Source organism: Schistocerca gregaria, chromosome 6 (genome assembly GCF_023897955.1).
Source record: "Schistocerca gregaria isolate iqSchGreg1 chromosome 6, iqSchGreg1.2, whole genome shotgun sequence".
Lineage (NCBI taxonomy): Eukaryota > Metazoa > Arthropoda > Insecta > Orthoptera > Acrididae > Schistocerca > Schistocerca gregaria.
The window spans coordinates 320,966,258-320,992,579 of record NC_064925.1 but is presented as its reverse complement, the minus strand read 5'-3'; the positions used below and the strand labels follow the sequence as shown (position 1 = coordinate 320,992,579).

The following is a 26,322-nucleotide window of genomic DNA, read 5'->3' as shown; positions in this document are numbered from 1 at the left end:
GAAAAGATGGCAGATGAGATCAGAACATTACTTGCTCCACTCCAGAAAATAAGAAGATGCCCATACAATGACCGAACAAAAGGTGGATAGGCATAATTAGCAACTTATTGGCATATAACAGTTGCCTGGCTTCCAGGGAAAAATCTGAAAGCAGTGCTCATCAAGTTGTTGTTGTTGTTGTTGGTGGTGGTGGTGATTAGGATGGTGGTTGTGATGAAAATGAACTAAGAGTATTTACCCTTTGAGAAGTTGTCACCCTTTTAGACCAAAAACTGACATGATTGCAGAATATGCCATTATAATATAGCTGCACAACACTTTTGTCTTTAATCAGACTGTTATTTTCTTGTGCAGAGGTATCGTCTAAATGAATACTACTAGATTGATATAGGAACAGATTATGTAACCAAAGTACAAGATGAATGAAAAGGGGGGAAAATAAAGTGGATGATTCAGTCTGGTATTTAATGTCCAAGATTCTAGTGAACTTGAAGATTAGATTCATTTATCTTAAATTAAGACCATTTATACTTATCACAATGTGCTGCTTTGCATATAAGAATTTTGGCCACGTGAAACTGCTGTTCAAGTGAAAGACATCTTCAGGATAATTTGGCATAGCCACTCAAATAAAGAAACATGAAATATGACTAAGTCCCTGGGTTAGTCAGTGACTTATTGTGTCTGCAATAGTAAGTGTGTCAAGCATACCTAGAAGAAAGTAAATTAGTGAAATTAGCCATTGAGTATAATCCATATGCGAAACAAAGAAGCCATTTTAAATCCCATCACACACAGTCTCCTTCATTTCAGCACTCATAAAGTTTTCCCAGAAAGCCAATACCATATCATAGCTGCAGGAAAATCAGGCTAGCATAAATACCTTTTCTTGCACGAATACATGTGAAAACATATATCAGTATGTACCATCTCTCCCAAACACCTAACACAGGCTACAGATAAATAACATCAAAAATTATCATACCTTCAAACACTAGTTTCGAGTTCTGAGTTTCATGATTCTGCTTAGCTGATAAGAATTACAAAGTGTGCATCAGGTAAATGTGCAGTGTACACCTCTCCACAGAGTGATAAGTTAATTCCCTTTTTTTTGACTCGGTAATAAACAAGTCAACTGCCTGTCATGTGCATCAAATTAGAAACATCAAAAATTGGAAAATCCGCTATGGAATGTAACAATATTATGAAAAGGAAAGTTGCTAATCACCATATAGGTGAGATGCTGAGTTACAGATAGGCACAACAAAAAGACTATCACAAATAAGCTTTCAGGCAGCAAGACCTTCAACAAAAATACACACACACACACACACACACACACACACACACACACACACACACACACACGACTGCTGTCTCTGGCAACTGAAGCCACACTGCAAGCAGCAGCACCAGTACATCATGGGAATGGTGACTGGGTGGGGGTAAGGAGAAGGCTGGGGCAGGGAGGGGGAGGGATAGTATGGTAGGGGTGGGGGACAGTGAAGTGCTGCTGGGGAGGGCGCAAGGACGAGGTGGACAGAGGGTAGGACAGCTGTGTGCAGTCAGAAGATTAGACAGATGGCAGGGGAGAGGTGGCGTGGGGGGGGGGGGGGGGGGGAGGGGGTAGCGGAAAAGGAGAGAAGTAAGAAGTCTGGGTATGATGGTGGAATGAGGGATATGTGGTGCTGGAATGGGGACAGGGAAGGGGCTGGATGGGTGAGGACAATGACTAATGAAGGTAGAGGCCAGGAGGGTTACGGGAATGTAGGTTATATTGCAGGGAAAGTTCTCACCTGCTCATTTCAGAAAAGCTGTTGTTGGTGAGCAGGATCCATGTGAAGCTGTCATTGAAATGAAGGGTGTCGTGTTGGGCAGCGTGCTCAACAATAAGGTGGTCCAATTGTCACATAGAATGCAGCACATTGGTTGCAGCTTAACTTGTAGATCACATGACTGGTTTTGCAGGTAGCCCTGCCTGTGATGGGATAAGTGATGTGTGTGACCTGACTGAAGTAGGTGGTGGTGGGAGGGTGTATGGGACAGGTGTTGCAGCTAGATCTATTACAGGGATATGAGCCATGAGGTAAGGGTTGGAAGCAGAGATTGTGTAGGGATGGACGAGGATGTTGTGTAGGTTTCGTGAATGACAGAATACCACTGTGGAAGGGATGGGAAGGTTAGTGGGGAGGACATTTCTCATTTCAGGGCTTGACAAGAGGTAGTTGAAAAACCTGACAGAGAATGTAATTTAGTAGCTTCAGTCTGGGGTGGTACTGAGCTAAGAGGGGAATGCTCCTCAGTGGTCATACTGTGAGACTTTGAGAGTTTGTGGATGACTGCAAAGATAAGGCACAGATTATTTGATTTTGTACAAGGTTGGGAAGATAAATACTGTCTGTGAAGGCTTCAGTGAGACCCTCAATATATTTCGAGAGAGACTGCTTGTCACTGCCAGTGTGATGACCACGGGTGGCTAGGCTGTACGCAAGGGAATACTTGGTATGGAACGGGTGGCAGCTGCCGAAGTGGAGGTATTATTGGTGGTTAGTGTGTTTGATATGGGCGTAGATACTGATGGTGCCATCTTTGAGTGTGGCGGTCAACATCTAGAAAGTTGGCTTGTTGGGTTGAGTAGGACCAGGTCAAATAAATGGGGGAGAAGCTTTTGAGGTTCTGGAGGCATGTGGATAGGGTGTCCTCACCCTTGATCCAGATTGCAAAGATATGCCTTCAAAGGGGAAGTTATTGTGAGTGGGGATATAGTTGCTTATGGTGACTAGGAAGGAGGTTATTGGTTTGGAATCTGTCGGGTGTTGGAAAAGGTAGTGTTCTATTGTGGTAAGGCCATAGGCATTAGGGATGTTGGTGTAAAGGGAGGTGGGATTAGTAGTGATGAGTAGGACACTGTTTGGTAAAGCGACAGGAACTGTGGCGAGCCTGTGGATGAAATGGTTGGTGTCTTTTATATAGGGGGGTAGGTTCTAGGTAATAGGTTGAAGGTGTTTGTCTGTGATAGCAGAGATTCTCTCAGTGGAGGCACAGTACCCCACCACAATGGGGCATCCTGGGTAGTTGGGTTTATGGACTTTAGGAAGCACTTGGAAGGTAGGAGTGCTGGGAGTGTTAGGGGTGAGCAGCGAGATGGATTCCAGGGAGAGGTTCTGGGATGGGTCTAAGAATTTGATGAGTGACTGGAGATCTTGCTGGATTTCTGAAATGGGGTCATTGTGGTAAGGTTTGTTGGTGGATGTATCTGTCAGCTGGCAGAGTCGTTCTGCCAGGTAATCCTTGTGGTTCAGAACAATAGTGGTGGAACCTTTGTCCACAGGTAGGATTATGAGGTTGGGATTATTTTTTAGATTGTGGACTGCAGTTCTTTCTGTGAATGTAAGGGTAGTTTGCATGTTGTGGGGATTAATGATGAGGCAAGGTTTGAAGTTAAGAAATTCTGGAAAGTCAACAGGGGTTGATTGGGGGGCAGTGGGGGTGGACCACAGTTGGATGGCAGAGTGAACTGAGTCAGGCAGGGTTCAACATTGGTCTTTGGTTGAGTCTGAAGGTTAGTGTTGGTTACAAAAAAGTGTTTCCACTGTAGGGACCGGGAGAAGGAGAGAAGATATTTACCAAGTCCTGTATGATTGAATTTGGGAATGGGGCAAAAGTTGAGGTCTTTAGCAAGGACTGATATTTCTGTGGGGCTAACACTCGTGGAGGAAAGGTTCATGACTTTGTTTTGGTTTTGGATTCTGTGTGGTGGTGGGAGTGAGTTTTGGAGGTAGGGTAAATGTAGTAGGTCTGCGAGACAGGGTTTCTCAGCTGTGAGGGGATGTAGAGGAGGTTTGGAGGTTGTTGTAGAAATGGTGGAAATGGTACTCCAAGGCGGGAGCTGGGTGGAGAGTTTTTCGAGGTGGTGTTGCACGTGTTGTTCTAGTTCCTGAATGGCAAGAGTTTAAGTGTGTGTTATGGGTTCCAGGAATTTGGGCTTACATAACAGGAGAATTTTGTGGATGGAGAGAAGGTACTGCAAGGAAGTTTGACCTTTGTTGATATGGTTTTGCAGGACAGTATTGGTGAGGGGTAAGGATTGGTGAAATATGTAGAGATGGATATCATTGTGGAAGAAAGGGTGGCAGCTGGAGACGGGTAATTTGATGTTAAGGCTATTTTAGAGGACTCCGTGAGCCAAGCAACAATGCAGCAGTATATGGGACTGGGTTCTGGCTAGGGTTTAGGAAGCTTCTCTGTATTGATGCAAATGAAAGGAGTAAGGATCCATGCATCTGGAAAAAATGCATAAAATGATGTAAATAACATAGAATTACATCTGAAAAAATTCATAAAAATACACCCAAATACGTGAGAAAAATCACGAGGAGGATGAAATGGATGCAAAAGGGGGAAACAAGATGAAATCTGAGGGAGTCGATGATAGGGGAATACAAAAACTCACTAATTTTGGTGTGAAATCACAACAAAACAAAGAAAAGATATAAACAATAAGAAAAATATATTACTGTGGGTAGCAGGCCTGATGGTGGATAAGTGTGAAAAAGGGGGATGGCAAATGTGGCTGGATGAGGTGAAATTAGTGGGTGCACACTGGGGTAGAACAGAGAAAGAGTTGGAGTGGGGAGCGGTTTGTGGGATCCGGGGTACGGCTATGGGTTCCCGCATGGGATCATCCTATGCCAACCTATTCATGGGCCAAATAGAGGAATCATTCCTACACACCCAGTATCCTAATTCTCTCACCGGCTTCAGATTTATTGATGACATTTTTGCGATCTAGATTAAGGATGAGGACACCCTATCTGCATTCGACCAGAACATCACCATCTTCTCCTCCATTTACTTCACCTGGTCCTACTCAACCAAACAAGCCACCTTGACCTCCACCTCAAAGATGGCTACATCATTATCTATGTCCACCAGCAATACCTCCACCATCTGCCACCTGTTCCATACTAAGAATTCCCTTCCGTACAGCCTATCCACATCTACAGTGACAAGTGAAATATACCGAGAGTCTCAATGAGGCCTTTACAGATTGTAATTATTGTCCCAACCTTGTAGAAAACAAATGTTTTATGACTTATCCTTTCCAGTCACCCACGACCTCCCCAATGTCTCACCATCCAGTCACAGATGAGCATTCCCCTCGTAACTCAGTACCACCCAGGACTGGAGCAACTGAATTATATTCTGTGCTGGGGTTTCAACTACCTCTCATCGTGCCCTGAAATGTCAAATGTCCTCCCCGCAATCCTTCCCATCCATCCCACAGGGTTATTTTGCTGTCCACCGAACCTACACAATATACTCGTCCATCCCTACACAACCTTTGCTCAAAACCCCTTAACTCATGGCTCATATCCCTGTAATAAACCTAGATGCAACACCTGTCCCATATATCCTCCCACAATCACCTATTCCAATTTGATCACAAACATAATCTATCCCATAAAAGACAGGTCTACCTGTGAAACCAGTCATGTGATCTACAAGCTAAGTTGCAACCACTGTGCTGCATTCTATGTGGGCATGACAACCAACAATCTGTCTGTCCGCTTGAATGGCCACTGACAAACTGTGGCCAAGAAACAAGTGGACCAACCTATTGCTGCGCACAGTGCCCAGCATGACACCCTTCATTTGAGTGACTGCTTCACAGCATGTGCCATATGGATCCTGCCCACCAACACCAGCTTTTCTCACTTGCACACATGGGAACTTTTCCTGCAATATATCCTACATTCCTGTAACCTTCCTGGCCTCGACCTTCGTTAATCATTGTCCTCAGCCATCCAGCCTCTTCCCTGTCCCCATTCCATCACTACGCATCCCTCATTCCACCATTGCTCCCAGTCTTTTTACTTCTGTCCTTTTCCGCTACATCTCCTTCCCTTCCCCCTCCTCAGCTCTCCCCTCCTGCCAATAACTTCCCAACTGCACATAGCTGCCCTACCCTCTCTCCACCTCTCCCTGCACGTTCCCTTGTCCTTCCCCCACCTCTACTATATAATCCCTCCCCCTCCTCACCCAGCCTTCTTCTTACCCCCACCCAGTCGCCACTGCCATGGTGCATTGGTGCTGCTGCTTGCAGTGTGGCTTCAGTTGCCAGAGACTGCAGTCGTGTGTGTGTGTGTGTGTGTGTGTGTGTGTGTGTGTGTGTGTGTGTGTGTGTGTTTGTGTGTGTTTGTGTGTGTTGGTTGTCTATTTTTGATGAAGGCCTTGCTGGCTGGAAGCTTATTTGTAACACTCTTTTTGTTCTGCCTATCTACGACTCAGCATCTCCACTATGTGGTGAGTAGCAACTATCCTTTTCATAAAGTTAGAGACACCAGTTACTTAAGTTAATATCCTTATGCTAGATATCCAGAGCTGAATTTTTTGAATATCTTTCTGGATTAGGTAATACAATAGCTTTCACAGTTAAACAACTGGACTCATATTCAGAAGATTAAGCTACTTCTTTACTGTTTATATCAATACTGTTGTTCCTCAATACCATCTGTTTAATGTTTATTATGTGTTGTGTGCAAAAAACCAGATAAAATAACAAAATCACAACATACTATACAGCATGTTTCAAAAAGATTAATCCAATTTCACAAGACTTTATCTTCTTCATGAGTGAATATGTTGTTGTTGTTGTTGTTGTTGTTGTTGTGGTCTTCAGTCCTGAGACTGGTTTGATGCAGCTCTCCATGCTACTCTATTCTGTGCAAGCTTCTTCATCTCCCAGTACCTACTGCATCCTACATCCTTCTGAATCTGCTTAGTGTATTAATCTCTTGCTCTCCTCCTACGATTTTTACCCTCCACGTTGCCTTCCGATGCTAAATTTGTGATCCCTTGATGCCTCAGAACATGTCCTGCCAACCAGTACCTTCTTCTTGTCAAGTTGTGCCACAAACTTCTCTTCTCCCCAATTCTATCCAATACCTCCTCATTAGTTCTGTGATCCACCCATCTAATCTTCAGCACTCCTCTGTAGCACCACATTTTGAAAGCTTCTATTCTCTTCTTGTCCAAACTGTTTAACATCGATGTTTCACTTCCATACATGGCTACACTCCATACAAATACTCTGAGAAATGGCTTCCTGACACTTAAATCTATATTCGATGTTAACAAATTTCTCTTTTTCAGAAACGCTTTCCTTGCCATTGCCAGTCTACATTTCATACCCTCTCGACTGCGACCATCATCAGTTATTTTGCTCCCCAAACAGCAAAACTCCTGCACTACTTTAAGTGTCTCATTTCCTGATCTAATTCCCTCAGCATCACCCGACTTAATTCGACTACATTCCATTACCCTCGTTTTGCTTTTGTTGATGTTCATATTATATCCTGTCCAAAACACTGTCCATTCTGTTCAACTGCTCTTCCAAGTCCTTCACTGTCTCTGACAGAATTTCAATGTCATCGGCGAATCTCAGGGTTTTTATTTCTTCTCCATGGATTTTAATACCTACTCCAAACTTTTCTTTTGTTTCCTTTATTGCTTACTAAATATACAGTTTGAATAACATCAGGGATTGGCTACAACACTGTCTCACTCCCTTCCCAACCACTGCTTCCCTTTCATGTCCCTTGACTCTTACAACTGTCATCTGGTTGCTGTACAAATGTAAATAGCCTTTTGCTCCCTGCATTCTACCCCTGCGACCTTCAGAATATGAAAGAGAGTATTCCAGCCAACATTGTCAAAAGGTTTCTCTAAGTCTACAAATGCTAGAAATGTAGGTTTGCCTTTCCTTAATCTTTCTTCTACGATAAGTCTTAGAGTCAGTATCTTCTCACGTGTTCCAATATTTATACGGAATCCAAACTGATCTTCCCCGAGGTCGGTTTCTACCAGTTTTTCCATTCGTCTGTAAAGAATTCGCGTTAGTATTTTGCAGTTGTGACTTATTAAACTGATAGTTTGGTAATTTTCACATCTGTCAACACCTGCTTTCTTTGGGATTGGAATTATTATATTCTTCTTGAAGTCTGAGGCTATTTCGCCTGTCTCATACATCTTGCACAGCAGATGGTAGAGTTTTGTCAGGACTTGCTCTCCCAAGGCCATCAGTAGTTCTAATGGAAGGTTGTCTACTCCCAGGGCCTTGTTTCGACTCAGGTCTTTCAGTGTTCTGTCAAACTCTTCACGCAGTATCGTATCTCCCATTTCATCTTCATCTACATCCTCTTCCATTTCCATAATATTGTCCCCAAGTACATCGCCCTGGTATAGACCCTCTATATACTCCTTCCACCTTTCTGCTTTCCCTTCTTTGCTTAGAACTGGGTTTCCATCTGAGCTCTTGATATTCATGCAAGTAGTTCTCTTTTCTCCAAAGGTCTATTTAATTTTCCTGTAGGCAGTATCTATCTTACCCCTAGTGAGATAAGCCTCTACATCCTTACATTTGTCCTCTAGCCATCCCTGCTTAGCAATTTTGCACGTCCTGTCGATATCATTTTTGAGACGTTTGTATTCCTTTTTGCCTGCTTCATTTACTGCATTTTTATATTTTATCCTTTCCTCAGTTAAATTAAATATCTCTTCTGTTAGCCAAAGATTTTTACTAGCCCTCGTCTTTTTACCTACTCGATCGTCTACTGCCTTCACTACTTCATCCCTGAGATCTACCCATTCTTCTTCTACTGTATTTCTTTCCCCCATTTGTGACAATTGTTCCCTTATGGTCTCCCTGAAACTCTGTACAACCTCTGATTTAGTCAATCTATCCAGGTCCCATCTTCTTAAATTCTCACCTTTTTGCAGTCTCTTTAGTTTTAATCTACAGTTCATAACCAATAGAGTCCACATCTGCCCCTGGAAATATTTTACAATTTAAAACCTGGTTCCTAAATCTCTGTCTTACCATAATATAATCTATCTGATACCTTCTAGTATCTCCAGGATTCATTTATTATCCCCAATTCATATTCACCTACTATGTTTCCTCCTCTCCCTTTTCCTACTCTCGAATTCGTCACCTATGACTATTAAATTTTCGTCTCCTTTCACTACCTGAATAATTTCTTTTATCTCATCATACATTTCATCAGTTTCTTCATCTGCAGAGCTAGATGGCATATAAACTTGTACTACTGTAGTACACGTGGGCTTTGTGTCTATCTTGGCCACAATAATGCATTTACTATGCTGTTCATAGTAGCTTACCCACACTCCTATTTATTTTATTCATTATTAAACCTACTCGTGCATTACCCCTATTTGATTTTGTATTTATAATCCTGTATTCACCTGACCAAAATTCTTGTTCCTCCTGCCACTGAACTTCACTAATTCCCACTATATGTAACTTTAACCTGTCCATTTCCCTTTTTAAATTTTCTGACCTACCTGCCCGATTAAGGGAACTGACATTCCATGCTCCGATCTGTAGAACACCAGTTTTCTTTCTCCTGATAACGGCGTCCTCTTGAGTAGTCCCCGCCCGGAGATCCGAATGGGGGACTATTTTACCTCCGGAATATTTTAACCAAGAGGATGCCATCATCGTTTAACTATACAGTAAAGCTGCATGCCCTCGGGAAAAATTACGGCTGTAGTTTCCCCTTGCTTTCAGCCGTTCGCAGTACCAGCAGAGCAAGGCCGTTTTGGTTAGTGTTACAAGGCCAGTTCAGTCAATCATCCAGAATGTTGCCCCTGGAACTACTGAAAAGGCGGCTGCCCCTCTTCAGGAACTACACGTTTGTCTGGCCTCTAAACAGATACCCCTCCGTTGTGGTTGCACCTATGGTACGGCCATCTGTATCCTTGAGGCATGCAAGGGGGGGGGGGGGGGGGGGGATGAATATAGAAACACAGAATGAATCTTGTGAGTAACTTATGCATCAAAACTAGAAGTATACCTTGGTACTAGTTCAAGAGTGCCCAAACGATTGATAGTTCGTAAGGGGGATCTAGACCAAGGTTGTTGAAAATTTTATAATGTTTTGGTAGCTGACTGGCGAATTTAAGCAGTGGCGAAAACATTTCAGTTCTGACTCTGTTAAAATCCTAAATAATACCGACTTTAACATGATTTTTGTGAAAGAAAAAAACCTAACTGCACTATTTTTTTTCCTTTTCGTGAGCGGAAGGGGGTAGGGAACGATCCCTCTTGCCCAGATATGGATGTCCGTGTACCAGTTGTAATATCCCATCTATGTGTTGTTGGTAGGGCTCTCCAAGGTGCAGCTCACTTCCTCATGTGCTCTCGCATTCATTAGCCGTTACCTGCTGAGTTGAGACAGCAGCAACACAGCATGCCTGTGACAATCTCCCGTAGGTAAAAAAAAACCTGAACCTACATGATGGTTCCATTTCATGTCCCCACCAAGTGTTACACCCAGGTATTTGTATGAGTAGATCGAGTCCAACTGTGACTCACTATGTTATAGTTACGGGATACAAGACTTTTTTTCATTTTGTGAATTGTACAGTTTCACATTCCTGAATGTTTAAAATAAGTTGCCAGTCTTTGCACCAATTTTACGCCATAATAAACTCTGAATATTTTTGCAGCTTCTTTCAGACTGCTCTTCATTATAGATAGCTGCATCATCTGTGAAAGTCATATGTTACTATCAATATTTTCTGCAATAACATACAACATGAACAGCAAGGGATACAAAACACCTCCCTGTGGAACACCCAGAGTTACTTCTACATGTGCCGATGACTTTCCATGTAAGATAATTTGCTGTGTCCTCCCTACCGTAAAATCCTTACATATTTCTCTTGATACTCCTTATGATCGTACTTCTGACAATAAGCATAGGTGCTGTAATGAGTCATATGATTTTTGGGTATTGAGAAATACTACACTTACCTGACCGGTTTGATCCTCAGCTTTCAGTATGATATGTGAGAAAAAAGTGCAAGTTGGATTTCACATGATCGATATTTTTGGAAACCTTGTTGGTTGACATCGAGGATGTCATTTTGTTTTAGACATCCCATTATGTTTAAGTTCAAAGTATGTTCTAAGATTTTACAACACATGAAGCCAGAGACGTTGGACAGTAGTTTTAGGGATCAGTGATACTACCATTTTTTGGGAATGATTCTGATCTGTTTTTTTATCCTGCTAATGGGCATGGTGTTTTGTTCGAGGGCTGTACAAGTATAGATTATAGTCAATAGGGAGGCTAACTCAGCTGCAAATTGAGTATAGAATCTGATGAGGAGTCCTTTGAGCCCTGGGACTTTTTTCGGTATTACAGATTTTAGCTGTTTCTCAGCAACGCTGACATTAGTATTTTTTCACTGATCTTTTCAGTAGTATGAGAGTTAAAAATTGAGGTTTCCCTTTGTGAAGACACATTTGAAAATAGAATTAAGCATTTCTGCTTTTGCTTTGCTGTTCTCAGTTTCAGATCCTCTGTCATCTGTGAGTGACTGGACACTAAGTTTGATGCTACTATTACCCTATACATATGACCAGAAATTCTATGGGTTTTGTGAAACATCTATAGACAGCATTTTGGTGTGGTAGTCATTGAATTCTTCACACATTGTCCTCTTGACGGCCAAATGTGTTTCCTTCAGCATCTATCTATCTATAGTCCTATCCTTTTTTCACTCATTGTGTAATAGTCTCTGTTTCTTTATAAGTTTTTTACAGTGACTGTATGCCATGGAAGGTCCCTCTCATCATGAAACTGAGTCAGTATAGTTACTTTTAGTTGCAAGTAATTGTTGGACAGCACTTCTTCCAAAAGTCTTGGACTGCCTTGTTGTGGTATGTACAATAACTTATCTGATTTAAAGTTAAGGAGCAAAACGAAAATATTTGTTAAATTGCAGGGTCTGGAGAGCTATGATAATAAATCACAACCACTGGTTAGGAGAGCATGCCCTGATATTCATTAGTTTTTACAGTTCATTTAAAGGTACAGTTGGTGGACTAACTTCTAACAACAAATCAGAACATCAAGTGATGAAATGTAGTGCTATGCCAATATTTTGGAGAACCTTGAAATCACACATTGACTGTTACATAGTTTATTTAAATATATAGAAAGGATTTCCAGATACCTTCTCTCATTATCATCAGAACTGTACTGATGATCCATCTCTAATGAGACTACTTTGCTGGAATTTGAAGTTCAGGCAAAGTCAACTGAGGGAAGGCAAAATAAAGAGAATGGGTAAAAGTACTGTGGAAATGTTTTTGAGCTGAATACCAGAAATAAGATAACTGTTTGTTGACAGAAAATTTAGCACCATTATGCAACTTGTTTCTAGCATTTGTAGACTTAGATAGAAAGCTTTTGACAATGTTGATTGGAATACTCTCTCTTTCAAATTCTGAAGGTGGCAGTGGGAAAATACAGGGAACGAAAGGCGATTTACAATTTGTACAGAAACCAGATGGCAGTTATAAGAGTCGAGGGCTATGAAAGGGAAGCAGTGGTTGGGAAGGGAGTGGGACAGGGTTGTAGCCTATCCCCGATGATATTCAATCTGTAGGTTAGTTAGGTAATTTTCACATCTGTCAATGCCTGCTTTCTTTGGAATTGGAATTATTATATTCTTCTTGAAGTCTGAGGGTATTTCGCCTGTCTCATACATCTTGCTCACCAGATGGTAGAGTTTTGTCAGGACTGGCTCTCCCAAGGCCGTCAGTAGTTCTAATGGCTTGTTGTCTACTCCGGGGGCCTTTTTTCGATTCAGGTCTTTCAGTGCTCTGTCAAACTGTTCACACAGTATCGTATCTCCCATTTCATCTTCATCTACATCCTCTTCCATGTCAGTAATATTGTCCTCAAGTACATCGCCCTTGTATAGACCCTCTATTTACTCCTTTGCTTAGAACTGGGTTTCCATCAGAGCTCTTTATGTTCCTGCAAGTGGTTCTCTTATTTCCAAAGGTCTCCTTTATTTTCCTGTAGGAGGTATTGAATAGAATTGGGGAGAAGAGGAGTTTGTGGCACAACTTGACAAGAAGAAGGGACCGGTTGGTAGGACATGTTCTGAGGCATCAAGGGATCACAAATTTAGTGTTGGAGGGAAGTGCGGAGGGTAAAAATCGTAGGAGGAGAGCAAGAGATGAATACACTAAGCAGATTCAGAAGGATGTAGGCTGTAGTAGGTACTGGGAGATGAAGAAGCTTGCACGGGATAGAGTAGCATGGAGAGCTGCATCAAACCAGTCTCAGGACTGAAGACCACAACAACAACAACAACAACAACAATGCAACTTGTATTTTATTTTATTTTTTGGACATAAATTAAGTGTTTGCCAATAATGAAACTTATAATGCTACACTTACTAGCAGTATGTATTCCTATTGCTTTTTCCTTGTACTCTTGATTTAATGCTCCTAGTACTTTTGGTCATTGGTTTCAGTGTTGTTTCCATATTCCTATCAATACATTCCTGCACCATCCTTTGAAGTGGAACAGTTTTTTATGTACCAAAATTGTAGTTAATGAATTTATAATACTTATTTCCACAAGTCTGTAAATAACAGAATTTATTAATATTTTTTGGCTGTGTCATTTTAAACAAGGCAAGTATTTGTTTTCACATGTATTTTCTAGCAGTTTATAAATAGTACATGAGGAAGACAGTTCTGTACATTATATCTTAGCAAAACAGGCTATTTTGGTTTCATAAAATCCAAAAATAGAATAATAATATAGGTGTTTCTCATTGTTCATTGTTAATAAAATATAGGTAAAAGGTCAAATAAGGAACTAATTTATTACAACTGTGCACCTCTTCTTGATAACAGTCTGAAATAATAATAATAATAATAATAATAATAATAATAATAATAATCTTACACTATATTTTGCAAGTCCTAGTGTGAAATTATTTGTGTTAGCTGTACAGACTTTATCCCATTTGATTTTGCATTTCACTTCTCTAAGTGGGCAGTACGTGAACTTACTTTTGGTTATTGATAGGTTTCGAAATTGTGAAGCTGCAGGAAAAAAACTATATACATTTCAGAAAACATGATACTGACAGAAACACAACAATACGCAATAGATACAAATTGAGAGGCTGCTGAAAAAAAGGTCTATATACGTTTCAGGATACAGATACAAATTACTATTCCAAGAGGACTGTGGACTTCCACAATTACTACAATTGCTCATAATAAGAATCATAAGTAACCAAACACTTCTGACATAACAGGCTGTTGCCTGAGCAACATTTTTTGAAATGTTTAATGTGTTTGCTGTATACAGTGTTTTAATCTTTCGATTATTAGCATTCGAATCTGCATAGGCCCATCCAGAGTTAGGTTTTCCGTGATATCCCAAAATCACTCCACACAAATGCCACGATGGAAAGGGCATGACTGATTTACTTCCCCATCCATGAAACTATCCAAGGTTGTACTGTCTCTAATGACCTCAGTGTTGATGGGACATTAAATACTGATCTTTTTTTTTTTTCTTTCTTCCTTCCTTCCAACTATTCACTGTCAATAAAAATATTTTTCTATGCCTCTACATTCCCCAATGGATTCCCCAATGGCTCACTTCCTGATCCGTGTCCTTGAAGAGCATTTCTCTTAAAAATTCATCAGTAAAATGTTAACATATATTTGCTTTTGTAAATATGTGTCATATATTTTGGTTTTTAGGACTTATTCTAAATCTTCAGGGATCTTCTGTTTATGGATTGAAAGAAGGAATGGACCTCTTCACCATATCCAGTACCATGTTTCATTCTTATGGTAGTGTGACAGTGATCCTTCTGTTGGAAATAAAATTCCTCATTATTTTTGTTTACTAGGTCATAGTGTGCCACATATCAAAGCTTGGATGCTGATACCATATTATGCACTCTTGATTTTGTGAATGAAAAACATAATCTTAGTTTCAGTGTTTGTTATGTGTGTGCGTCTCATGAAATAATGGTTTGACATCAGGGAAGTTGTCATACGAAAGTACATAATGTGTTCTGTAATAATACAGTGAAGTGATGTGTGCATTATATTACATGCATAGTTCTGCATATTTGGTTTATAATTCTTTTAATAATGTGGAGTAGCCTGTTTTCTTTTCATGACATTTTGTCACTGCACATGCACTTCATCACTGGAAATTATGTAAACGTTTATGCTGATGTGGCTAATAGATCCCTGAATACTGACAGTTGTGAAATAAAGTAACATAACAAGGTAGCACATGACATATAGGATATTGTGCAGTATTCAATCTCGCACTGATGTGAGAAGTACTAATCATATAGTAAGTTAATAGCCCCCTCCCTCTTCCCTCTTCCTTCCTCCTCCCCTCCCCCTCCCCCTCTTGATTCTACTTTTGATTCTTCTTTTCCCTCGATTGAAGAATTACTTTATTAGTAGTATTAAGGGATAGAGAAACATAATACAAGAATTTCAAAAGAAAAGAGGGAATGTTTGAAAATAATCTTAGTGTGCATATATTTTAATTGTTACAATTGTCTGTCTGTTACATGAATGGGAGCTGCTACCTCTTTGAGAGTATCAGTGATTACCAAAGTACTCTTTTGCCCAACGTTGACCTGAAAATTCTCATATATGCTCAATGTGACGTTTGCCAGAATTCAGAATTGTTGGTTTAGATTATCATTGATTTTAGTATCCATATAGTCGGCCAGTAAATGTGTGAGTAGCTTTTAACAGCTTTTATGTATGGCCACAGAAAATTCTTTGATTTTTACTGTTTGGTGACTGGAGTAGACTCTCCTCCTCTTTCCACAAAAGGAAATCGTAGGAGGTATAACTATAGTAGGAAAGTTCTGGGAGAACATAAATAGTCCAGGGGTAAAGGAGACTAGTCACTGAAAAGCAGAAGCGTCCAGTCGTCAACAGGCATACATAAAAAAGACAGAAAACTTGCTAGCTTTCAGAGTAAGTCCTTTCTTAAGCTAAAGCACACACACAGCCCAGCCCCTCCCCACTCCCCACCCCCCACCCCCCCACCCCCCCACCCCCCCACCCCTCCACACATCATTGTGTATGCACATGCCTGTGCTCTTACATACTTGTACTGACTGAATACACATTGCCAGGAATGCATTTCGGCCGGTGGACTATCCTGGGGTGGGGGTTGTGTTGGGTGGGATGGGGTAGCTAGAAAGAGAGAGAGCGAAGAGGGTTGAGGGTGGGTAGCTAGTGTGTTGGAGGGATGCATCTGGTTTGTTTATTGGGAATGGGAGAGGGAGGAATGGCAGGAGTGTGTATGTTCTCCACGAATAAATGCTTCTGCCTTCTGGAAAATTTTGGGAGGTATACAAGTAATGGAATGAGTACAACCAACCGCTCACCATGGTGTACAATGGTTATGCTTGTAAAAAAGAAGCCTCAATATTGTGTCTTAGACTCCTTAATATTCACACACACACTCACACACACACACACACACACACACACACACACACTTGATGTGTAGCCCATTGCAACAGCCTGTCTACATTTCATGCACTTATTGCTGAGGTGTTGGAATAAATCTTTACTGATTCTCATGGCTCTTATGTCAGCTAATCATAGTTTTGTCATTAGTGATAAAGACACTTGCTGATTTGAGATTTTAAGACACTATGAAGTTCTTGCTTTTCTTAGGCAACACTAACCTTAAAACATGTATGTATTATAGTTATAATAGAGAATGTGCTTTTTCATGTGCAATGCTGGATTCAACTGGTGTATTCCGCAGTATTCTTAGTGACCATAGCAAACTCTTATAGCTTCAACAAAATCTCTAGATTTCCATAAATTCTTTGTTGTACTTGTGTTTTACTCATTGTGTGTGTTCATCCTCTGTATTCTTTAATTCACTATTTCTATGATACTTTTATGTGCACACTTTAATGCAATTCTTTTCATCAGCCTTTTCCTTTTAGTAGTAAGATGTTTTCCACCTGCATGTTTGGTGTAGGCATTGCATAATGAGTGTACGGCATGCAAGTGAGAGTGGGAGCACTGAATTCTCTTTCAGGCATAGCGCAGCCTTTCCTCTGGGAAGAAGGTAGCTGTGGAACTGGCTCTCGTGACAAGAAGGAGGGTGCCTCTTCCCACCCTCCTTCTGCTACTCACTCTCCCACCCCTCCACCCCAGCGGAGACTGGCCAAGAGCTTTAGCGTTGCACCTTCTGCTGTTACAAAGGGTAACTATGGTTGTACTCGGTTGTACTCTTAGTCTGCTGTCTGGGTGAATGTAAGACTGTGGCTGCACATTTCTGTAGAGCGCATTAGTGTTTTATGCCAGTATATGCACTGTTGTAGCAATTTTTTAGCTTTGTTACTGATGAAATAAATTTTATTCAGTTCCGACGTTAAATCTGCATTCAAAACTTTTTGGCAGATGAATTATGTACTGGACTGGGAGTTAAATCTGGGACCTTTGCCTTTTGCAGCCACGTGCTCTACTGACTGAGGTAAAGATGCAAGGTTTGAGTCCCAGTTTGGCACACAGCTTTAAGCTACCAGGAAGTTTCAAATCAGTGCCCATTCAGCTGCTGAGTGGAAATTCTTTCTGGAAAAAAGTCTACATTTGCTTTTGTGTGTTCTGTTGCTAGTGTCATGTGTAAAGGGTAAATGATACATCAGTTATACATAAATGTCTTTATTGTCTTTTTAGGACACAGTTTCTTCATCAACATAATCTTATTTTCTGTTAATAATTAATTTAACTGTTACAAAAACATTATTTTTCAAGCTCAGTGCACTATGTCTTTCTTTACCATACTCAATTAATTTGAAATTGATTTTCTCCTGCTGAGCATTTTCTTCATGTTTTTGAGGAGAAGGTCATCACAGAGTCCAAATTTGAGGAACTGAGCAGATGAGATAATAGTTGACCAATTTTAGTTATGGTGCCCGCAAACATTAGAATGAATGCATTGTTCTGATGAATGAAAATATTTTCCCTTACCAAATGAGGTCACTTCTCCTTGAGTTCTCCTTGAGTTTCTTCAGCATTTTATCCAGTAAAGATGTACAGCTATTTTCTCCTTTACCAAATAAATGCGATGCAGTAAAATGACAGCTTTATAAGGTTAAAATGCCAATAATAATTCTGTTATAACGTCAAGTTGAACACATATATTTCCGAACGACACAACACATATAAGTCACGGAGCAAGTTGACAAGCAATAAATGTTAACAAGGTAACATTCGAATGATCACTGAGTCCAAGTCTAGCGGCCGCTGCCTGGCTGGCCACTTAGGTGGCGCAGCTGCTGCATAGCTGGCAGACAGCGCTGCATGTAGAGGATGCGCGTAATTGTGCGGTGGCACTTTGAATGATCAGCGAGTCACAACACTTTTCCCCCCTTTGAAATTGTTGCACTGGTCTTGATGGAGGTGGCCTGGAGATTGCTAACGCCCATAGGCGTTTAACTGGCTGTAAAGTCTCGAGGAGGAGGGTTCCCGTATGGACGGAAGTGTCCCCGATGATAACGAGTCGAGATGACAGGAGACGTAGGGGTCGAATCTGCTGGGCCCTCGTGCACCAATCTGCCCGTTGCGACAAGTCCAGTTGATATAACAGGAGACATGGGCGATGTGTCGGCGACCTTAGGAGGAGGCGAGTAGATTGGCTCCGACAGATGATGGTTATCCGGTTCCTGCATGGGCACATCTCCTGGTGGTGTCCATTCTTGTGCTGGCACTGATATGATGGTTAGAGGGCTGCTTTGTGAGTATTGAGAGATGCCAAGATCCCGACCGTCCGGTAGAGCCGGAGGTGGTGTAGCGGCATTCGGAACAGGCGTTGCCGGCACACGAGGCCGAAGCTGGTCCGAATGACGCACTGCAACACCCGTGTCCATCTGGATTTCATACAGGCGTCGGGCACGGTGTCGTAAGATGTGGCCCGAACTCCATTTTGGCCGTCTGCCATATCCCCGTACACAGACGAGGTCGGCGGTGGTGAACCGGCCAAGTGAAAAGCACCCGCGGCCGTGAGGTGGAAGGCCACAGAAGATGAAGAAGCATGCGGGGTTGTCGGCCATGTAAGAGCTCTGCCGGGCTGTGGTCGCCCATGGGGGTGAAATGGTAAGACGCCAGAATCTGGAGCAGTGCATCATCAGCAGCAAAAGAAGTCAGAAATTTCCGCATCTGAGCCTTAGATGTGCGGGCCAGTCGTTCAGCCTCATCATTTGACTGTGGATGGAATGGCGGGGCTGTGACATGCATAATGCCATAATGAGCACAAAAATCCATTAATTCGGAAGAGGCAAATTGCGGACCATTATCAGTAACGAGAGTAGAAGAAAGGCCTTCCAAAGAAAAAATGCGGGCGACAGCACTTGTGGTTGCCGCAGTGGTAGGTGACGTGCAAACAGTCAATGAAAGGAAGGTTAGAGTAGGCGTCAATTACGAGGAGCCAATAAGTACCTAAAAAGGGTCCTGCGAAGTCAGCATGAATGTGCTCCCAGGGCTTTTCAGGCGAAGGCCACGGTGACAAAGAGGACTTCGGGGCGGCGGCCTGTGACACACAAGGGCCACAGGCAGCAACCGTGTGTGCTATTTCAGAGTCGATGACAGGCTAGTGCACATGACAGCGCGCCAGAGATTTTGTGTGAGACACACCCCAGTGCCTGTGGTGAAGGAGGCGCAAGACCGAAGCACGCAAAGACGCAGGTACCACAGCATGCGGCGAAGCATTGTCAGTGGAAAGGAGGCTAACACCATTCCTAGCCGTGAGACGGTAGCACAAAGCGTAGTAGTTCCGCAACAGATCAGAAGTCTTAGCGGACGGATGATCTGGCCAACCCTTCTGAATACAGCGTAAAACCCAGGAGAGAGTAGGGTCAGAACCCGTAGCGGCCGCCAGCTGGTCCCCGGTGATGGGGAATCTGTCCACAACCCGCTGCTCGGCGACATCCAGGTGGAAACACAAAAGTTCGTCCATATTGAATGCCAGATCAGGACCCATGGGAAGGTGAGACAGAGCATCAGCATTTGCATATTGAGCCGTCGGCCGGAAATGACTCTCATAATTGAAACAAGACAAGTAAAGAGCCCAACGCTGGAGGCGGTGTGCAGCCTTGTCGGGAAGTGACATTGATGGATGAAACAAGGAAATAAGTGGTTTGTGATCCATAACAAGATGAAATTTGGATCCATAGAGAAAAATACCAAACTTATGTAGAGCATAAAGAATGGCCAAAGCTTCTTTTTCAATTTGAGAATGCTTTTGTTGGGCATCCGTGAGCGTTTTGGAGGCATAAGCAATGGGTTGTTCCTAACCGTCAGAAAAATGGTGCACAAGGACTGCACCGACCCTGTATTGAGAGGCGTCCGTGGCAAGAACAAGATGTTGGCCAGGTCGATAAGTAGCCAGGCACGGGGCCTGTTTCAGCATAGTCTTCATTTTCTGGAAAGCCACATTGCATGACGTGGACCAGTGAAGAGGCACGTTTTTATGCAACAGGCGATGCAATGGCTGAGCCACTGAAGTCGCAGACGGTAAAAACTTGTGATAGTATGCTATTTTCCCCAAGAAGGCCTGTAGTTCCTTAACAGATGTAGGTTGAGGAAGGGCTTTGATCGCAGCGACAGTTTGCTGAAGTGGACGAATACCATCCTGAGAGAGTTGAAACCCCAAATACATGATAGATGCCTGGAAAATTTGTGATTTCTGAAGATTACACTAAGACAGGCAGTCTGTAAGACGTGAAAAAGCGTGCGGAGACAATCCTCGCATGAATGTTTCGTAAAACACTGTGGACATGAAGGAAGTTGCCGGGGGTTTTGCTGCAGTTTCTTAGAGGGTAGTTTACGTTTAGGCCGAGGCTGTGCGTGGGAGCGCACTGCGGCCACGTCGGCTGGTGGGAACGCGCCGCACGCGTCATCAACAGCGCACAGATGTTGTACTTCCCCGACATCTCCCCACGCCTCTATTTGCGCCCCAGCGGTGCGAGAAATTTCAAAAGAATGCGCGATGGAGAGGACTTCATCTAGAGTCAGATTTGCCAACTGAAGGGCACATTGCCGAACTTCTTTGTCGGGCGCTGACCGGATAATAGTATCCCGTGCCATGGAATCCGCGTAGGATTCTTTGTGAATGTCAGTAACAAATTGACACTTTCGACTGAGGCCATGAAGTTCAGCAACCCAAGTGCGATAGGATTGGAGTGTGCTCCCTGCCGCCGTTGGATAAGCAGCTGCAGCAGCAAGTTGTATAACCCTAGCTTACTTATTTGTTAGATAGCTTAATTAATGTCTTTGCGTGTTTCTGGGTACTTGCATTGTTTAATTCATATATTTCGGGCGTATTATAGTATTTGAGGGTTGTAGCATCGCGCCTTAGTACCTGAATAGTGCAAATTCGCGTAGTCGTCTGTCTTCTGTTTTTGTTTTGAACAGCTAGTGTCGGTTGGTCTCAGTCAGTGTGCTCCCTGCCACAGTTGGATAAGCAGCTGCAGCAGCAAGTTGTATAACCCTAGCTTACTTACTTGTTAGATAGTTTAATTAATTTCTTTGCGTGTTTTTGGGTACTTGCATTGTTTAATTCATATATTTTGGGCGTATTATAGTATTTGAGGGTTGTAGCATCGCGCCTTAGTACCTGAATAGTGCAAATTCGCGTAGTCGTCTGTCTTCTGTTTTTGTTTTGAACAGCCAGTGTCGGTTGGTCTCAGTCAGTGTGCTCCCTGCCGCCGTTGGATAAGCAGCTGCAGCAGCAAGTTGTATAACCCTAGCTTACTTATTTGTTAGATAGCTTAATTAATGTCTTTGCGTGTTTCTGGGTACTTGCATTGTTTAATTCATATATTTCGGGCGTATTATAGTATTTGAGGGTTGTAGCATCGCGCCTTAGTACCTGAATAGTGCAAATTCGCGTAGTCGTCTGTCTTCTGTTTTTGTTTTGAACAGCTAGTGTCGGTTGGTCTCAGTCAGTGTGCTCCCTGCCACAGTTGGATAAGCAGCTGCAGCAGCAAGTTGTATAACCCTAGCTTACTTACTTGTTAGATAGTTTAATTAATTTCTTTGCGTGTTTTTGGGTACTTGCATTGTTTAATTCATATATTTTGGGCGTATTATAGTATTTGAGGGTTGTAGCATCGCGCCTTAGTACCTGAATAGTGCAAATTCGCGTAGTCGTCTGTCTTCTGTTTTTGTTTTGAACAGCCAGTGTCGGTTGGTCTCAGTCAGTGTGCTCCCTGCCGCCGTTGGATAAGCAGCTGCAGCAGCAAGTTGTATAACCCTAGCTTACTTATTTGTTAGATAGTTTAATTAATTTCTTTGTGTGTTTTTGGGTACTTGCATTGTTTAATTCATATATTTAGGGCGTATTATAGTATTGGTCAGTTGTAGCATCGCGCTTTAGTGTTTACTTCGTAGATTCTTATTTAAATTGCGTGTGAGTTTCGTATAGGAGGTACAATTTCGAGCTTTAATTACTGTAATCGTAAATTCAGCAGATTGTAGCGCAGTCGTTAGGCATTTGTACAGGTTAGTTGATACATTCTTTTCGTGTTCCGCTTGCGTTATCTAGGCACGGACTCTTGTTTCGGTAACTGTTGTTCAACATCGGTTAGAATGGACAGGGACTGCGATTGCTGTGTTCGGATGAGGGCTGACTTGGCATCCCTTCGCTCACAGCTGCAATCGGCGCTGACTTCGGTCGCGCAGCTTGAGGCTGTTGCCAATGGGCACCACTGTGGGGAGCCGGACTCGGGTATCACGGGGATGTCAACCTCGTCCCGTCTGTCCCCAGATCGGTCTGCCGCTGTGGTTGCCCCGGTTGCTGCCCGCAGTGGGGCTGAGCCCTCGTCTGTGGTTGATTGGGAGGTCGTTCCAAGGCGTGGCACGCAGCGAAAGGCGTCCCCGGAGGCTGATCAGAAAGCCTCCCCGGTGCGTCTGACAAACCGGTTTCAGGCACTGTCTCTGGTTGAGCCAGATGCAGCTGCCTGTCCTGTTTCAGAGGATCATTCTCAGCCTTCAAGGTCCGGGCAATCGCAGAGGGTGGGCTTACTGGTAGTTGGGAGCTCCAATGTTAGGCGCGTAATGGGGCCCCTTAGGGATACGGCGGCTAAGGAGGGGAAGAAATCCAGTGTGCACTCCGTGTGCATTCTGGGAGGAGTCATTCCTGATGTGGAAAGGGTCCTTCCGGATGCCATGAAGAGCACAGGGTGCAGCCAGCTGCAGGTGGTGGCACATGTCGGCACTAATGACGTGTGCCGTTTTGGATCTGAGGAAATTCTCTCTGGATTCCAGCGGCTATCTGATTTGGTGAAGGCTGCCGGTCTTGCTTACGAGATGAAGGCAGAGCTCACCATCTGCAGCATCGTTGACAGAACCGACTGCGGACCTTTGGTGCAGAGCCGGGTGGAGGGTCTGAATCAGAGGCTCAGACGGTTTTGCGACCGTATTGGCTGCAGATTCCTTGACTTGCGCCATAGGGTGGTGGGGTTTCGGGTTCCGCTGAATAGGTCAGGAGTTCACTACACTCAGCTGGCGGCTACACGGGTAGCGGAGGCTGTGTGGCGTGGACTGGGCGGTTTTTTAGGTTAGAAGGCCTCGGGAAAGTGCGGGATGGGCTGCAATGTCAAAGGGTGCTGGGCAATTACAGGACGTGCTTGGATCAAGGAACAGTCGGAATTATAGTTGTAAATTGTTGTAGTTGCGCTGGAAAAGTCCCTGAGCTTCAAGCGCTAATAGTAAGCACAGAAGCTGATATCGTTATAGGTACAGAAAGCTGGCTAAAGCCTGAAATAACTTCTGCAGAAATTTTTACGAAGTCTCAGACGGTGTTCAGGAAAGATAGATTAGGCAGAATTGGTTGTGGAGTGTTTGTGTCTGTCAGTAGTGGCTTATCTTGTAGTGAAGTCGAAGTAGATACTCTGTGCGAATTGGTGTGGGTGGAGGTTATACTTAACAGCCGAATTAAGTTAATAATTGGCTCGTTCTACCGACCCCCAGACTCCGATGATACAGCTGCGGAACAGTTCAGAGAAAGTTTGAGTCTCGTAACAAATAAATACCCCACTCATACGGTTATAGTTGGTGGGGACTTCAACCTACCCTCGGTATGTTGGCAAAAATACTTGTTCAAAACCGGTGGTAGGCAGAAAACGTCTTCCGAGGTTGTCCTAAAAGCATTCTCCAAAAATTATTTCGAGCAGTTAGTCCACGAACCCACGCGAATTGTAAATGGTTGCGAAAACACACTTGACCTCTTGGCCACAAACAATCCAGAGCTGATAGAGAGCATCATGACTGATACAGGGATTAGTGATCACAAGGTCATTGTAGCTAGGCTCAAAACCATTTCTTCCAAATCCATCAGAAACAAACGCAAAATAATTTTATTTAAAAAAGCGGATAAAGTGCCACTAGAAGCCTTCCTAAAAGACAATTTCCATTCCTTCCGAACTGACTATGTGAATGTAGACGAGATGTGGCTCAAATTCAAAGATATAGTAGCAACAGCAATTGAGAGATTCATACCTCATAAATTGGTAAGAAATAGAACGGATCCCCCGTGGTACACAAAAAAGGTCCGAACGCTGTTGCAGAGGCAACGGAAAAAGCATGCGAAGTTCAAAAAAAGCGAAATCCCGAAGATGGGCTAAAATTTACAGACGTGCAAAATTTGGCACGTACTTCGATGCGAGATGCCTTTAATAGGTTCCACAACGAAACATTGTCTTGAAATTTGGTAGAAAATCCGAAGAAATTCTGGTTGTATGTAAAGTACACAAGCGGCAAGACGCAGTCAATACCTTCGCTGCGCAGTGCCGATGGTACTGTTATCGACGACTGTGCCGCTAAAGCGGAGTTATTGAATGCAGTTTTCCGAAATTCCTTCACCAGGGAAGACGAATGGAATATTCCAGAATTTGAAACACGAACATCTGCTAGCATGAGTTTCTTAGAAGTAGATACCTTAGGGGTTGCGAAGCAACTCAAATCGCTTGATACGGGCAAGTCTTCAGGTCCAGATTGTATACCAATTAGGTTCCTTTCAGATTACGCTGATACTATAGCTCCCTACTTAGCACTCATATACAACCGTTCGCTCAGTGATAGATCTGTATCTACAGATTGGAAAATTGCGCAGGTCGCACCAGTGTTCAAGAAGGGTAGTAGGAGTAATCCATTTAACTACAGACCTATATCATTGACGTCGGTTTGCAGTAGGGTTTTGGAGCATATACTGTATTCAAACTTTATGAATCACCTCGAAGGGAACGATCTATTGACACGTAATCAGCATGGCTTCAGAAAACATCGCTCTTGTGCAACGCAGCTAGCTCTTTATTCACACGAAGTAATGGCCGCTATCGACAGGGGATCTCAAGTTGATTCCGTATTTCTAGATTTCCGGAAAGCTTTTGACACCGTTCCTCACAAGCGACTTCTAATCAAGCTGCGGAGCTATGGGGTATCGTCTCAGTTGTGCGACTGGATTCGTGATTTCCTGTCAGGAAGGTCGCAGTTTGTAGTAATAGACGGCAAATCATCGAGTAAAACTGAAGTGATATCAGGTGTTCCCCAGGGAAGCGTCCTGGGACCTCTACTGTTCCTGATCTATATAAATGACCTGGGTGACAATCTGAGCAGTTCTCTTAGACTGTTCGCAGATGATGCTGTAATTTACCGTCTAGTAAGGTCATCCGAAGACCAGTATCAGCTGCAAAGCGATTTAGAAAAGATTGCTGTATGGTGTGTCAGGTGGCAGTTGACGCTAAATAACGAAAAGTGTGAGATGATCCACATGAGTTCCAAAAGAAATCCATTGGAATTCGATTACTCGATAAATAGTACAATTCTCAAGGCTGTCAATTAAACTAAGTACCTGGGTGTTAAAATTACGAACAACTTCAGTTGGAAGGACCACATAGATAATATTGTCGGGAAGGCGAGCCAAAGGTTGCGTTTCATTGGCAGGACACTTAGAAGATGCAACAAGTCCACTAAAGAGACAGCTTACACTACACTCGTTCGTCCTCTGTTAGAATATTGCTGCGCGGTGTGGGATCCTTACCAGGTGGGATTGACGGAGGACATCGAAAGGGTGCAAAAAAGGGCAGCTCGTTTTGTATTATCGCGTTATAGGGGAGAGAGTGTGGCAGATATGATACACGAGTTGGGATGGAAGTCATTACAGCATAGACGTTTTTCGTCGCGGCGAGACCTTTTTACGAAATTTCAGTCACCAACTTTCTCTTCCGAATGCGAAAATATTTGGTTGAGCCCAACCTACATAGGTAGGAATGATCATCAAAATAAAATAAGACAATTCAGAGCTCGAACAGAAAGGTTTAGGTGTTCGTTTTTCCCGCTCGCTGTTCGGGAGTGGAATAGTAGAGAGATAGTATGATTGTGGTTTGATGAACCCTCTGCCAAG

The 26,322-nt window shown here is 42.9% G+C and overlaps 1 protein-coding gene across 9 annotated transcripts in view; it reads left to right on the top strand.

Annotated features, from left to right (window-relative positions):
* Nucleotides 1-26,322, top strand: part of LOC126278998 (ral GTPase-activating protein subunit beta) — a 360,574-nt gene that overhangs the window by 52,812 nt on the left and 281,440 nt on the right. For 6 of the 9 annotated variants that reach the window (XM_049979325.1, XM_049979321.1, XM_049979319.1 and 3 more), the window contains one exon: nt 16,957-17,124. The exons of the other annotated variants lie outside the window; for them this stretch is intronic. In XM_049979325.1, coding sequence (XP_049835282.1) covers nt 16,957-17,124 — 168 coding nt within the window. The remainder of the gene's footprint in view (nt 1-16,956; nt 17,125-26,322) is intronic. 9 annotated transcript variants of the gene reach the window in all.